Source organism: Pelobates fuscus, chromosome 12 (genome assembly GCF_036172605.1).
Source record: "Pelobates fuscus isolate aPelFus1 chromosome 12, aPelFus1.pri, whole genome shotgun sequence".
Classification (NCBI taxonomy): domain Eukaryota; kingdom Metazoa; phylum Chordata; class Amphibia; order Anura; family Pelobatidae; genus Pelobates; species Pelobates fuscus.
In genome coordinates this window covers 77,327,616-77,342,930 of record NC_086328.1, presented here as the reverse complement: position 1 = coordinate 77,342,930, position 15,315 = coordinate 77,327,616, and the positions used below count along the sequence as shown (strand labels likewise).

At 41.7% G+C, this 15,315-nt stretch overlaps 1 protein-coding gene across 1 annotated transcript in view; it reads right to left on the bottom strand.

Annotated features, from left to right (window-relative positions):
* The window catches only part of MUS81 (MUS81 structure-specific endonuclease subunit), a 191,884-nt gene that overhangs the window by 54,300 nt on the left and 122,269 nt on the right, over positions 1–15,315 (bottom strand). The window contains exon 3 of the mRNA XM_063437828.1: positions 11,024–11,153. Within this exon, the coding sequence (XP_063293898.1) occupies positions 11,024–11,153 (130 nt within the window). The remainder of the gene's footprint in view (positions 1–11,023; positions 11,154–15,315) is intronic.

Sequence of the window (15,315 nt, the reverse complement as noted above, 5' to 3'; positions counted from 1 at the left end):
ATCACTTTTTGTGCCAATGCTTCAAAATGGGAGGGGGGAATGGGTGTGTTCTTTTGGATCAACAGCATAACATATGTGTTTTAAAGGTTAAACTTTATGGACTTGAGTTTCTTTCAACCTAGAGTACTACGTAACGATGTAAGCTATGTGGATCTGCAGAACAGTGAACATGTAGTAACCCCCAGCTGCTTATCATTAAAGAAAAATATGTGTGAGAACCTGCTGTGGGTCAATGCACATATGCAAAAGTTGATGTTCCGTCTTTGCTAAAATGCACTCATACGTTGCAGTTTTTGCATAATGCTCAGGACATTAGAACGTTCCATGCAGTGTACCAGAGAATAGGCTTTACTGTCATAAGGACAGCATGGAACAACTTAACATTTTGGTGCAAGCAGAGATAGAATATTGGGAAACCAGAGGTATCAATCAATACCTAGGGCTCCGCTCTGTCAGCTGGGGCGATATTTAATGGCCCCAGACTGACAGTATATGTAGCACTCCAAGTAAGCGATACATACATAAGTTAAACAACTTCATCTTAAAAAGGGACACTCTAAGCACCAACAACTTTAGCTTAATGAAGTGGATTTTGTGTACAGATCATGCCCCTGCAGTCTCACCACTCAATTCTCTGCCATTTAGGAGTTAAGTTTAAGTTCTGTCTATCAACCAATTGCATTGGTCCAAATGAAGAGATCGCTGAGTCAGAAGTCATAGAGATTACAGATACAATGTAACAACTAGTGATGTCGCGAACATAAAATTTTCAGTTCGCGAACGGCGAACGCGAACTTCCGCAAATATTCGCGAACCGGCGAACCGCTATAGACTTCAATGGGCAGGCAAATTTTAAAACCCACAGGGACTCTTTCTTGCCACAATAGTGATGGAAAAGTTGTTTCAAGGGGACTAACACCTGGACTGTGGCATGCCGGAGGGGGATACATGGCAAAACTCCCATGGAAAATTACACAGTTGATGCAGAGTCTGGTTTTAATCCATAAAGGGCATAAATCACCTAACATTCCTAAATCACAATGGATATGGATTGACACCTGACATATGACATATTGACACCTTGACATATGGATTGACACCCTACATAGGGTTACTTGGCAGATATGGATTGACACCTGTCCTCAGGGACCCTGATACACACTGACACAGAGCAGAATAGGGACTGTTCCCCCTGCATAGGGTCACTTGGCATATATGGATTGACACCTGTCCTTAGAGACCCTGATACACACTGACACAGAGCAGAATAGGGACTGTTCCCCCTACATAGGGTCACTTGGCAGATATGGATTGACACCTGTCCTCAGGGACCCTGATACACACTGACACAGAGCAGAATAGGGACTGTTCCCCCTACATAGGGTCACTTGGCAGATATGTATTGACACCTGTCCTCAGAGACCCTGATACACACTGACACAGAGCAGAATAGGGACTGTTCCCCCTACATAGGGTCACTTGGCAGATATGTATTTACACCTGTCCTCATAGACCCTGATACACACTGACACAGAGCAGAATAGGGACTTTTCCCCCTACATAGGGTCACTTGGCAGATATGGATTGACACCTGTCCTCAGGGACCCTGATATACACTGACACAGAGCAGAATAGGGACTGTTCCCCCTACATAGGGTCACTTGGCAGATATGTATTGACACCTGTCCTCAGAGACCCTGATACACACTGACACAGAGCAGAATAGGGACTGTTCCCCCTACATAGGGTCACTTAGCAGATATGTATTGACACCTGTCCTCAGAGACCCTGATACACACTGACACAGAGCAGAATAGGGACTGTTCCCCCTACATAGGGTCACTTGGCAGATATGTATTTACACCTGTCCTCATAGACCCTGATACACACTGACACAGAGCAGAATAGGGACTTTTCCCCCTACATAGGGTCACTTGGCAGATATGGATTGACACCTGTCCTCAGGGACCCTGATATACACTGACACAGAGCAGAATAGGGACTGTTCCCCCTACATAGGGTCACTTGGCAGATATGTATTGACACCTGTCCTCAGAGACCCTGATACACACTGACACAGAGCAGAATAGGGACTGTTCCCCCTACATAGGGTCACTTTGCAGATATGTATTGACACCTGTCCTCAGAGACCCTGATACACACTGACACAGAGCAGAATAGGGACTGTTCCCCCTACATAGGGTCACTTGGCAGATATGTATTTACACCTGTCCTCATAGACCCTGATACACACTGACACAGAGCAGAATAGGGACTTTTCCCCCTACATAGGGTCACTTGGCAGATATGGATTGACACCTGTCCTCAGGGACCCTGATATACACTGACACAGAGCAGAATAGGGACTGTTCCCCCTACATAGGGTCACTTGGCAGATATGTATTGACACCTGTCCTCAGAGACCCTGATACACACTGACACAGAGCAGAATAGGGACTGTTCCCCCTACATAGGGTCACTTGGCAGATATGGATTGACACCTGTCCTCAGATACCCTGATACACACTGACACAGAGCAGAATAGGGACTATTCACTAAATGCCAAACATTGTTATACAGGGGAATATTCAGTAAATAAGGATAAGGGAGGGGGGGACCTACTGTCCTCCCCCCCGCGCGGTGGGTGGGGGGCCATAAACCACAATGGGGGGGACCTACTGTCCTCCCGCCCGCCCGCCCACACCCGTGAGCGGTGGGCGGGGGCCATAAAAATAATGAGGGGGGGGACCTACTGTATGATGTAGGTAGTGTAAGGGTTACGCCCACTTCACAGAGACAGACCAAACTCCCCATTTAACGCACCGCAAACAACCGCAAACAGTCCATTTGCACAACCGCAAACTCTCCATTTGCACAAGGTTGGATACCAAGCTAGGAAAAGAGGAATACTCAAATAAGTTTGGAAGAAATCCAGACTTGTAGAGTATATACTGGAAAATAGAGGAGATAAATATGTGGTGGAATTAGTAAAATAAATAATGGGTGGTATATAGTCTCTATGGTGCAATCAAGCCTGAACTGGCTCACCTCTTAAAAATCCTAGTCTTATAATGCTAATTACTAAAGCTCATGAGTGGCTACCGACTAGAGACTTTATTAATCAATATATGGTCTGGTGGCTCTTAAAAGAACATATAAATATAGGTATATAGCATTAATAGAACAGGTAACTAGGAGACAGGTCACTGGACAGAACCTATATGGTACTGTGTATCTAAATACTGAGCTTGTAAATCCCTAGGTCTGTATCTGTACAGCCCAGAGACACTTTGCTAAGTATAACTTGGTATATACAGGTATGTAGGAAAGTACTGCTACCTTGATAATGTACAATTATTGCACTTAATAGGGATTAATGTGTCCCCTTCAATTACAGTGCCGCTAGTTGTACCTTTATAATGAAGCCGAGATGTAGGTAGCAGAGCTGTTAAATTTTTCATCGTAGTTTGCATATTCCAGTATCCCTCTCTTCTAATATCCCCATTAACTCTTTCTGTATTCCTTATTTTACCATTTAGATTGGATGTAAATTCCATCAAGCAATTCCATCAAGCATATCTATAGATATTTAATGTCTGAACTAGTGAAGGGGGCATTCATTTATGCCTTTGATTTATGTTAATTACTTGATTTTCTGTGAATTGATGTACTCATACACATTTTCTTTCCCCCCTTCTGTACCCACATCTCTTGGCCGTGGCCGAGGTGGAACGCATGTGCGTTCCAGCCGCAGAAAGATGACGTATTTGGAGACGCGTCGAAAAGGGAGGATCTCTCCCGGGTAGGTGGAACGCACGTGCGTTCCACAGTGACAATGCGGAAGTCCATAGACGGACTCGAATTTGAAAAGATCCACAACAGCTGCTATGGGACTCACGTATTGGCAAATTTCTGGCGCGGAATTGGACAGAGGACCTATGTAAGAAGAATTAAAGACACTGGACTTTTATTGATGTATTTGTATTTTATCATTGTTTTATACACTTGATTGTTATTTCTCCTGATGAAGTCTAACATTTAGACGAAACGCGTAGAGCTGCTTCATATATTTTGCAACCTGCTCCTTCCATTTACCATCTCAGAAGGAGGAATTTAATCTTTGATGAGCATTTTTACTTCTGATTTTCTGTAAGTTTTTCCATTAAATGTGATTTTTTTATACAAATTAAGATTTCACACTATGTCCAGTTCTTCTTTTCTGCATGTACGCCTGAGGAATCTTACTTCAAGATCTAAAGACATCTGATGGGCTTGAAATACTCCTTTATTTTGTGAGTGCATAATATTCATAGCAGGGACATATACACCAAACTGTGTTTCCCTATGAGTGTTCTCTGCTTTTGTTTTATCTAGGTGTATCTTGTTTTACATATTGGTTTGTGAGGATCCGAGGAATCCTTTGTTACAACCTAGACCCAGAGGGAAGTAATCAATCCTTCCTCTTTAACCTATTGCTGCACCTGGGTGGTCTTTTTTGTCTATATATATAGTTCTTTCCTTTCCTTATAATTAGACCCCACTAAAATGTTTTCAGAACCATTCTGAACAAGGTCAGAAAAAACTATTACATCGAGGTTAATAGTGACCAGATAAGAGGTGAATGTAAAGTGAGAAATTACAGTAAGTCTATGTGCAGAACCATACTTAGGATGTTGGTTACCTGCACCTAGTGATAGACAGCCCAAGTGAGAAAAGATAGGGGGGGGGAAGTGAACGAGCCAACGCGCTTTTCGGTGCTTCCTGTGATGCACCTTCGTCAGGGGCTAACGGGAGACTGACTATTTGTCTCCTTTTAAATGTGTTCAAGTAACCCCTTGGTGTAGGTTGGTCCAATCAAAGGCCAGTATTTTCAATGTTTGGGCGCCAAAAATACGAGTACTCATTATGCTAATGAGCTGGACAGCATCTACCAATCACGCTGTACCAGCTCTGACGTCAGTGTCAGCAAGTATTAACCCTTACGGAAAGCCAGAACTTATTCTGCTCCAACCTGTCTATTTAAAGTAGATAGTAATATGTATAAGTTAAAATACAATGTGTCTTAGGAGATATAGATGTCGAATTCACATTATTGTAGCTATATACAATGTAACTATATACAGTGTGCAACCAGCGGACACATAATGCTGGGCAGTGCAGATCGTGCTGTACAAGTAGATGATAAAATTGGATAAGAGGCTGGGGAGAGATGTACTTGCGTTAAGAGGATCAAAAACCTCTTAGAATACATTAACCCTTTCAGTGCCATGCTCATCCATATCTTTAATAGACGCCCATCATACATATGACGAGAACATATAATATATTCATCCTTAACCCCTTAATGACACATGACATGTGTGACATGTCATGATTCCCTTTTATTCCAAAAGTTTGGTCCTTAAGGGGTTAAGGTAATGCAGTTATGTTCCGATAACAATACAGCTTGTAGGTATAATTTACTGATTAAGATACAAATGCAGGTTGCAATGCATTCACTTTTCAAAATGTATGGGGTACAACTAATAGACAGAGTAGACTGAGAATTGAATCTCGTCCTATTACAGTAGGTAACTAGTAAGATGATGGTCTTCAAAGAGATATTCAACTATCAAAGGGATCAACTATCAATTTAAGTAGCTTGACCCTTTCAGTACTGCGCTAACATTTAGCTTCTGTACGGTGCCCGTCATGTCTATGACGAAATCTAAAATTGTCTCATATGGTAATATATTACTATCCCATTCAAGAAGTGCTTATGGTATACCACGATATGTCCTTTGAGTTAGTCTACATTTAGTATTCACAGATATGTACCGTATATACCAGAGTATAAGCCAACCCGAATATAAGCCGAGGCCCCTAATTTTACCCAAAAAAACTGGGAAAACTTATTGACTCGAGTATAAGACTAGGGTGGGAAATGCAGTAGCTACTGGTAAATTTCTAAATAAAATGAGATCCTAAAAAAATTATATTAATTGAATATTTCTTTACAGTGTGTGTATATAATGAATGCAGTGTGTGTGTATGAATGCAATGTGTGTATGAGTGCAGTGTGTGTGTGTATAAATGCAGTGTGTATGAGTGCAGCGTGTGTGTATGAGTGCAGCGTGTGTGTATGAGTGCAGTGTGTGTATGTATGAATGCAGTGTGTGTGTATATGAGTGCAGTGTGTGTATGTATGAATGCAGTGTGTGTATATGAGTGCAGTGTGTGTATATGAGTGCAGTGTGTATGAGTGCAGTGTGTATATGAGTGCAGTGTGTATATGAGTGCAGTGTGTGTATGAGTGCAGTGTGTGTATGAATGCAGGGTGTGTATGAGTGCAGGGTGTGTATGAGTGCAGTGTGTGTATGAGTGCAGTGTGTGTATGAGTGCAGTGTGTGTATGAGTGCAGTGTGTGTATGAGTGCAGTGTGTGTAGGAATGCAGTGTGTGTAGGAATGCAGTGTGTGTGTGTGTGTAGCTGAGCCTTGGTGGGGGGTGGGCAATTTTATTATTTCTTTTTAATTATTTTAATAATTTGTTATTGTTTTTTATTATTTTTTTTTTAAAATTTAATTATTATTATTTTTAATTATATTTAATTTATTTTCGTCCCCCCCTCACTGCTTGATACATGGCAGGGAGGGGGGCTCTCCTTCCCTGGTGGTCCAGTGGCATTGGTAGTTCAGTGGGCGGAGGAGGGGGGCTGGCTGAGAGTTTACTTACCTCTCCTGCAGCTCCTGTCAGCTCCCTTCTCCTCTGCGCCGGTCCGTGCAGCTCCTCTGTCAGCTCCCAGTGTAAGTCTCGCGAGAGCCGCACTATGACCCCGCGGCTCTCGCAAGACTTACACTGGGAGCTGACCGAGGTGCTGAACGGACCGGCGAGGAGGAGAAGGGAGCTGACAGGAGCTGCAGGAGAGGTAAGTAAGATCTCTGCAGCCCCAACAGCCCCAGTCTGTATTATGGCAATGCAAATTGCCATAATACAGACACTGACTCGAGTATAAGCCGAGTTGGGGTTTTTCAGCACAAAAATGTGCTGAAAAACTCGGCTTATACTCGAGTATATACGGTACTCGGTGCTCATCTTATGTACTATAGTGGAATCGCTGCTAGGGATGAATGTACAACTATTTAGTAGTTAATTAGACCGGGGAGCTTCGGTAGCTACTGTAAAGATTATGATATCTTGCTGAATGACCCTTGTAAAGATTACGATCTAGATATGACTTATACGTCACCTGATACATTAAAGAGATTGACGGAATGGCGCCAGGTATCCATATTGACCAGCCTTAGACTAAAAGGAACAACCTAGGTTACTACTATGTGTGTTACCCAAGAAAGTAATAGAGCTATATAAAGACTATAAAACGTATTTACAAAATATCCAAATTTTACAATGTGTATAAAACACAATTATTAAATATTATATATACAGCGTGCTACTAATATGTGTAGTCTGAACGGATTTAGATTATAGAAGTCTGGTATACGTGAGACTGGGATAGGAAAATAGTGAAACATGAGTTTCAACTTTATTGGAGAGCTATTGGCACTACATGGTCTCAAATAAAGGATGTATAGGAAAAACCTTCATTGAGTCCTGAGGGAGAGAGTGTCTTTAATGTGTAGATCCAGTAGCTCTCCCTTTGTAGTAGTTTGATATCAATGTCTCCTTTTCTTGGTCCCAGCTTGATTTTCTCGATCCCATTGAAACGTAGACCCTGTGCTGAAGGTGTCGTGAGATTACTGTATCAATCTGTCTCGAAGGGTTTACTGAGTTGACGTGTTCAAGTATTCGGTTTTTGAAAGGTCTAAAAGTTTTACCTACATGTTTAAGGTCACAGCTGCAGGTAAGGAGGTAAATCAGTCCTGGGGTTTGGCAGTTAAAGAAGGTATTAACAGTATGTGTGTATGTATTAGTTGAGTTTGAAAAGGTTTTGGAATTTCTCCGAATAAATTTGCATGCCTTACACCGGCCGCATTGGAAGGTACCCATTGCTGGAGTTTTGAGCCATGCACTCTGGCTTGTTGGTAGAGAGAGGTGGCTAGGTACCAGGAGGTCTTTAAGATTGCGGCCTCTTCTGGCTGTGACACATTTGGCGTCAGGTGTTGGTCCTGGTAGATAAGGGGCCAGTACCATTCTAGTATATGTTTAACTGGATCCCATCCTGAATCGAAAGTGCCGATGCATCTAATAATGTTTTGTGTCGTGTCTTTTGCAGAATTTTCTTCCAGAATGGTGGCTCTCTCAGTCAGTAGTGCTCTCTGATAGGCTGTCGTAAGGCATCTGTTGGAATAACCTTTAATTTTAAACTGAGATCTTAGTGTTTTGGCTTTAAGTTTAAATTCATCAAGAGTGGAGCAATTCCTTCTATTTCGAAGATATTGGCCTATGGGAATCCATCTTTTTAGGGAGGTGGGATGATGACTTTCCCAATTTAGAAAATTGTTAGTGGCAGTTGGTTTTCTAAAAAGAGTTGTGGAGAGATGATGTCCTCCTTGTGTGGTCTGTAGGGTCAAATCCAGAAAGTGTAGTTTGTTTCCACCAATCTCATGAGTCAATTTAAGGTTTAGTTCACTGGTGTTTAGTGTTTCTATGAAACTATCAAACAATTCTACTGAACCAGTCCATACAATCAGCACATCATCAATGTAGCGCTTCTATAATTTGATGTGGCTGTGATATTCCATAAGTTTGGAACTGAACACGATGTTTTGTTCCCACCATCCCAGGTGGAGGTTTGCATATGAGGGGGCACAAGTAGTCCCCATAGCTGTCCCTCTCACCTGGTGATAGTAGGTTCCTTCGAACAGGAAATAGTTGTGGGTTAGTATAAACTGTAGCAGTTGTAGCACAAACTTATTATGCTCATTTAGGGACGGATCTCGTGTCTGAAGGAACCATTGGACATTTCTTATGCCTATGCTGTGGGGGATAGAGCTGTAAAGTCCCTCCACATCCAGGCTACATAGTTTCGCATCAGGGGGTAACATCAGGTCATTCAAAACGTTTAGGGTTTGTTTTGTATCCCTCAAATATGAGGGGAGGGTCCTGACCAGATCACGTAGAACACGTTCTACATAGATGCTACTATTTTGTGTTAGGTTATTCCTGCCTGATACTATTGGTCCCCCAGACAGTATTTCTTGTTGCTTGTGTAATTTAGGCAGTGAATAAAAAGTAGCTATGGTGGGTTTCTTATTGAACATGAACTTGTATTCATCCATCGTTATGGATTTAGTGTGTAATGTTTGGTCTAGAATGTTTTTCAGTTCCATTAGAAATGTATTTGTAGGGTCTGACGGTAGGGCTACATAGGTATTTTTATCATCTAATATTCTATGTACCATTTGGACATAGATTGTCCTATCTAGTATTACCAAATTACCGCCTTTATCAGATGGTTTGATGATAATTGAATCATTTCTCTTTAAGCTGTGTAATGCTTTTCGTTCTTGAGAACTCAAATTGCTTGTATATAAATTGGACTGTCTATTGTCAACTATAGCTTCAATTTCTTTGCACGTTAATTCCACAAAGAGGTCAATGTATTTGAACTCCGAGATATATGGAGTGAATTTGCTTTTCGGTTTTAAATTGGTGAAAGGAGCTGCCTGTGTAGTAAGCGGATCATTGCTATTTAGTAAATCCACCAAGTTATCAAGCAGATTCATATCTTGGATTTCTAGACCTAGTCTGGTTGCTCGTTTGGTCTTTTGAATGCAATAGAACTTGTGGAGAGCTAGTTTTCTAGCAAATAGATGAATGTCCTTTGTCCAACTAAATTTGTCAAATTTAGGTGTAGGGACAAAGGACAGTCCTCTCTTCAGAATCTGAGTTTCAGGAATAGTGAGTTGATAGGAAGAGAGGTTGATAATCTGACTTTCTTGAGTCAGTAGGCTTTTCTCCGTTGAAAGCCTAGTGTGGACCTGCTTCTTGTATTCCTCTGGGGCCTTTCATCTTGGTTTACTCTTCCTAAAAAATGGATTCCTTTTTTCAGAATACTCTTGGGATTCGGTTCGGTGGAGGTGGATGAACTTTCTGGATTAGGTTCTGGTTCGGAGCCACTTTTCTCTGACGAAGGTGCTTCTCCTAGAGCACCGAAACGCGCGTCAGGTGTTTTCTATTTTCACTTTTACTTTATGGGCACTTAACACGGCATGTTTTTACACATGTCTTATATGGGTGTTTTTTTTCATTATTTATATTTTTTATTTAGTTTGCTCCATTATTGTCTAGATGGATATAGGAAGTGAGGGGTTGATAATTATTCTCACTGCAAAATTTATATGCAGCATATGTTTCTAACTATACCCTTTATCTTCTTTCATCTTTATTTTCTGACAACTTTATACTCTAATAATCTGTCCATAGATATACCATTGAGCACTCTAAGCATCATGGTCTCTATGAGGAATATTTCTTAATTTATTTCCAATTGCACCTCTAGATTTATTACATTATATATAGACTGTATATTTTTCTCTCTGTCCATTATCAATCTTTTCTTCTTTTTTTCTTGAAGTGCATTACTGGTTATAAGAGTTTTTACCTATATACAACTAATTGGGACTACATATAGCCAGTTAAAAGACCTCTTAAATTGAGGATTCTTTTGATAATTTGATAAGTTGAGTTAGGTATCTTAAATATGGAGTGCCTTTTGTAATATCAGGGACAGCAATTAAGAGTTTTTTGCTAGTATATTAGAATTAATTTGGTTAGTGTTGTGGGTGTCTAATGAGCCAGATCAAATAAAGCTCAGAATAGATATCCTACAATTTTTCCATCATATCTATATAATATCTATGCATATTGGAGCAACTTGATATGGTTCTTATCTTTTAAATCCTTACTTATTGGGAAATTTATGGATATATAGTTAATATTCATTTCAATAGACTACTCCATATTTTCAGGAAACACAGCGAGTCACAGATGTTTTAGACTTTGTGACAAGCAAATTTTGTTCTTTTCTTCAACATTGCAAGGCCTGGTATTTACTTAACATTATCAAACTGTATACACACCATTCTCAACATAATGCTTCTCCAGTCGCTGATCTAACATCTTACAGATACCGTCCCCAAAGTTTTGCAGAATTTTTGCCTCTTTTCCGTTGTGCAGCGGCAAGGGATACTTCTTAAGGGAGCTGATTGCCTAAAAAAATGAAATAAAAATGAACCACAAACATTCATACACCATATCACCATATCGCCCAACATTTCAAATGGGACATATTTATTTTAGGTGGGTGAGGGGGGTGTGGCCCGGGACGGGACAGGACTGTTCTGAGAAATTTCAGGCGACTTACAAATAAAAATGTATGCAACTAAAATGTACTTTAGCACAAGAACAATGTATCTTATTTACACAGACTGATTGCTAGACACGTTTATTGCAGTTTAAATACACATTACTGTGAGTGTTAATGCTGTAGAACACATCATAAATATGGAGCTCTTACAAAAGAGATATTAGGATAGAAAAGAATGACAAAATAGGGAAACTTGGGAAGCATATACCCCCTTTAGCTTCAAAGAGATACTTGTATTTTAGTAGATGTGGATGGAAATATTGAAAAGCATCAGAACATAACCACAATTATGTTTGGGGACTTTATTACATTTGCAAACAGTTGCATGCATGTATAATACATTAGCACTTAGAGTATTAATGGCTTTTTGTTTCTCCTCTTCTCTGTATAAATTTCTCAATGCTTACTGCCAGGTGCAAGGGACAGAGTTTATAACAATAACTCAAAAGGAGCCAAAATGGAGGCACCCATTTGCAGGAAAAGGGGTGTGGATATTCTACATTTCAATTTTTCACACCACACAAATACATATTTCTTGAACATTTGTATAAGTAAATATAATATGAAAAATCCAGAGATGAAAGGGAGGTGGGCACACATATAATAACCAGAAGGAAGAATTTCAGAATTGAAGAGATGGGAAGGAGATTTGACAGGTTTAACATTCATTAATTCATTAATTTGTTTGTTTGTTTTAAATAACATTGGACATGCAAGCAAATAATACAAATGTCTAAACGTTTAGGCCAAAAGCAAGTATAAAAAAAAGCTGTGCTACTGCAACCACATGTTTTACTCTGCTCAGAGGAACCACCCTCATACACAGGCTACTAAACTGATTCACCTGTTCAAGCACACTGTGACAATATGAGGACATGCTAGAAGGTGGTGATATACCTAATACATATTGTACTATGTTTTCACCTCATCTGAATCTGTGGAATGCCCTGCTAGCTCCTACTTGAATGAGTAGCATAGGGTGGTACAGTGTTAAAAAAACCTGGTGGAAGTAAAATGGTTTTCAGTTGTGCTGTTGATGAAATGATTCCTATATAAAGTAAGGCTCTTTAGAAGTCATTTGTTTTTCTGCAGTTCTAATCTTTTACTTCTATTCTCCTTAGTTTTATCCTTGAAGCCAAACAGTGAGCAATTACTGGTGTTAGGATGACCACTTACCTGTCTCTGCAACCATAAATAAACAAATACCGTATATACTCGAGTATAAGCCGACCCGAATATAAGCCGAGGCCCCTAATTTTTCCCCAAAAAACTGGGAAAACTTATTGACTCGACTATAAGACTAGGGTGGGAAATGCAGCAGCTACTGGTAAATTTCTAAATAAAATTAGATCCTAAAAAAAATATATTAATTGAATATTTATTTACAGTGTGTGTATAAAGAATGCAGTGTGTGCGTATGAGTGCAGCGTGTGTGCGTATGAGTGCAGCGTGTGTGTGTATGAGTGCAGCGTGTGTATGAGTGCAGCGTGTGTATGAGTGCAGTGTGTGTGTGTATGAATGCAGTGTGTGTGTGTATGAATGCAGTGTGTGTGTGTATGAATGCAGTGTGTGTGAGTGCAGTGTGTGTGTATGAGTGCAGTGTGTGTGTATGAGTGCAGTGTGTGTATGAATGCAGTGTGTGTATGAATGCAGTGTATGAATGCAGTGTGTGCAGGGCCGGTGCAAGGATATTTGCCCCCCCCCCCCATATGTCCTGACCTCCCCTCCTCCTCCCTTAGTGGTCCTTACCTCCCCACCCCTGTGTTCCTTCACCCCCCTCCCCCAGTGGTCCTGACTCACCCCTCCCCTAGTGGTCCTTACCCTCCCCTCCCCTAGTGGTCCTTACTTCCCCCTCCCCTCCCCTAGTGGTCCTTACTTCACCCTCCCCTCCCCTAGTGGTCCTTATCCCCCCCTCCCCTCCCCTAGTGGTCCTTATCCCCCCTCCCTCCCATAGTGGTCCTTATCCCCCCCTCCCTCCCATAGTGGTCCTTATCCCCCCCTCCCTCCCATAGTGGTCCTTATCCCCCCCCTCCCTCCCATAGCGGTCCTTATACCCCCCCCCCCTCCCATAGTGGTCCTTATCCCACCCCCTCCCTCCCATAGTGGTCCTTATACCCCCCCCCCCCCCCACAGTGGTCCTTATATCCCCTTTTTTTATTATTATTTTTTTTATTATTATTTTTTATTATTATTTATTTTATTTATATTTTTATTTATTTTTCGTCCCCCCTCCCTGCTTGATACATGGCAGGGAGGGGGGCTCTCCTTCCCTGGTGGTCCAGTGGCAGTTCAGTGGGGGGGAGAGGGGGGCCCCAACTCGGCTTATACTCGGCTTATACTCGAGTCAAGGTCTGTATTATGGCAATTTACATTGCCATAATACAGACTGGGGGAGAGGGGGGCTGGCAGAGCTGTAACTTACCTGTTCTGCAGCTCCTGTCAGCTCTCTCCTCCTCTGCGCCGTCCGTGCAGCTCCTTCTATCAGCTCACACTGTAAGTCTCGCGAGAGCCGCGGCTCTCGCGAGATTTACACTGGGAGCTGACCGAGGTGCTGAACGGACGGCGCGGAGGAGGAGAGAGCTGACAGGAGCTGCAGGAAAGGTAAGTTACAGCTCTGCCAGCCCCCCTCTCCCCCAGTCTGTATTATGGCAATGTAAATTGCCATAATACAGACCTTGACTCGAGTATAAGCCGAGTTGGGGTTTTTCAGCCCAAAAAATGGGCTGAAAAACTCGGCTTATACTCGAGTATATACGGTAAGTAATACATTCTCATGTTTGTAGCTTATCCAGTAAGCTATGTCTAGACCAGAAAACCAATTAGGATACTCACTTAACCTTTGATAGTATTGCTGAGCTAATGCCAGAGTCAGTGTTTTACAGGGACAGCAATGCTTCGGGGGTTGTCAGATTTCTACTGTCCATAGCCATATTCAATATGTTTTCAGAAACACATGACATTTTCATATTGATGCATGCTTAAACTCCTTCACTGTGTTAACCTCTACCACATCAGCTGGAAGGCTATTCCATGCATCCACTACCCACTCTGTAAAGTAATACTTCCTGATATTATTTTTAAACCTTTGCTCCTCTAATTTAATACTATGTCCTCTTGTCGTAGTAGTTTTTCTTCTTTTAAAGGACCACTATAGTCACCCAGACCTCTTCAGCTCAATGAAGTGGTCTGGGTGCCAGGTCCCCAGGTTTTAACATAGTTTCAGAGAAACTGCTATGTTTACACTGCTGGGTTAATCCAGCCTCTAGTGGCTGTCTTCCTGACAGCCGGTAAATGCGCTTCTGCAACGCTCAATGCGAAAATCGCATTGAGCACGCCGAACGTCCATAGGAAATAATTTAGTAATGCTTTCCTATGGGCAGTTTGAATGGGCAGTTTGAATGTGCGTGTGGCTCTGGCCACGCATGCGCACTCGGCTTCACTCGGGAGCTGACGTCGGAGGGGGAGGAGAGGTCACCAGCGCCAAGGGAGCCCGGCGCTGGGTAAAGGTAAGTGGCTGAAGGGGTTTTAACCCCTTCAGCCCAGCGGGAGGGGGGCCCTGAGGGTGGGGGGGGGGGGGGACCGAAGGACTATATAGTCAAGTTTGTTTTCCTGGCACCTTTAAATATAGTCTCTTCCTTTACTGTGTTGATTGATAGTAGCTCTTCTCTGAACTCTCTCCAAACTATTATTATCCTTCTGGAGACTGCGTACAATACTCCATGTGAGGTCTCACCAGTGTTCTGTACAATGGCATGAGCACTTTTCTCTTTCTACTGCTAATACCTCTCCCTATACAACCAAGCATTCTGCTTGCATTTCCTGCTGCTCTACTACATTGTCTGCCTACCTTTAAGTCATCTGAAATAAATGAATAATCTACACCGTATTTATCTGATCTCAGTTTCAACCTACTGGTCAACTTTTAATCAAGAAACATTGAAATGAGAACTACATTTGACATACAGATTAACAACTGGCTCTCATCTATCTTCTCCCTGAAAAGCC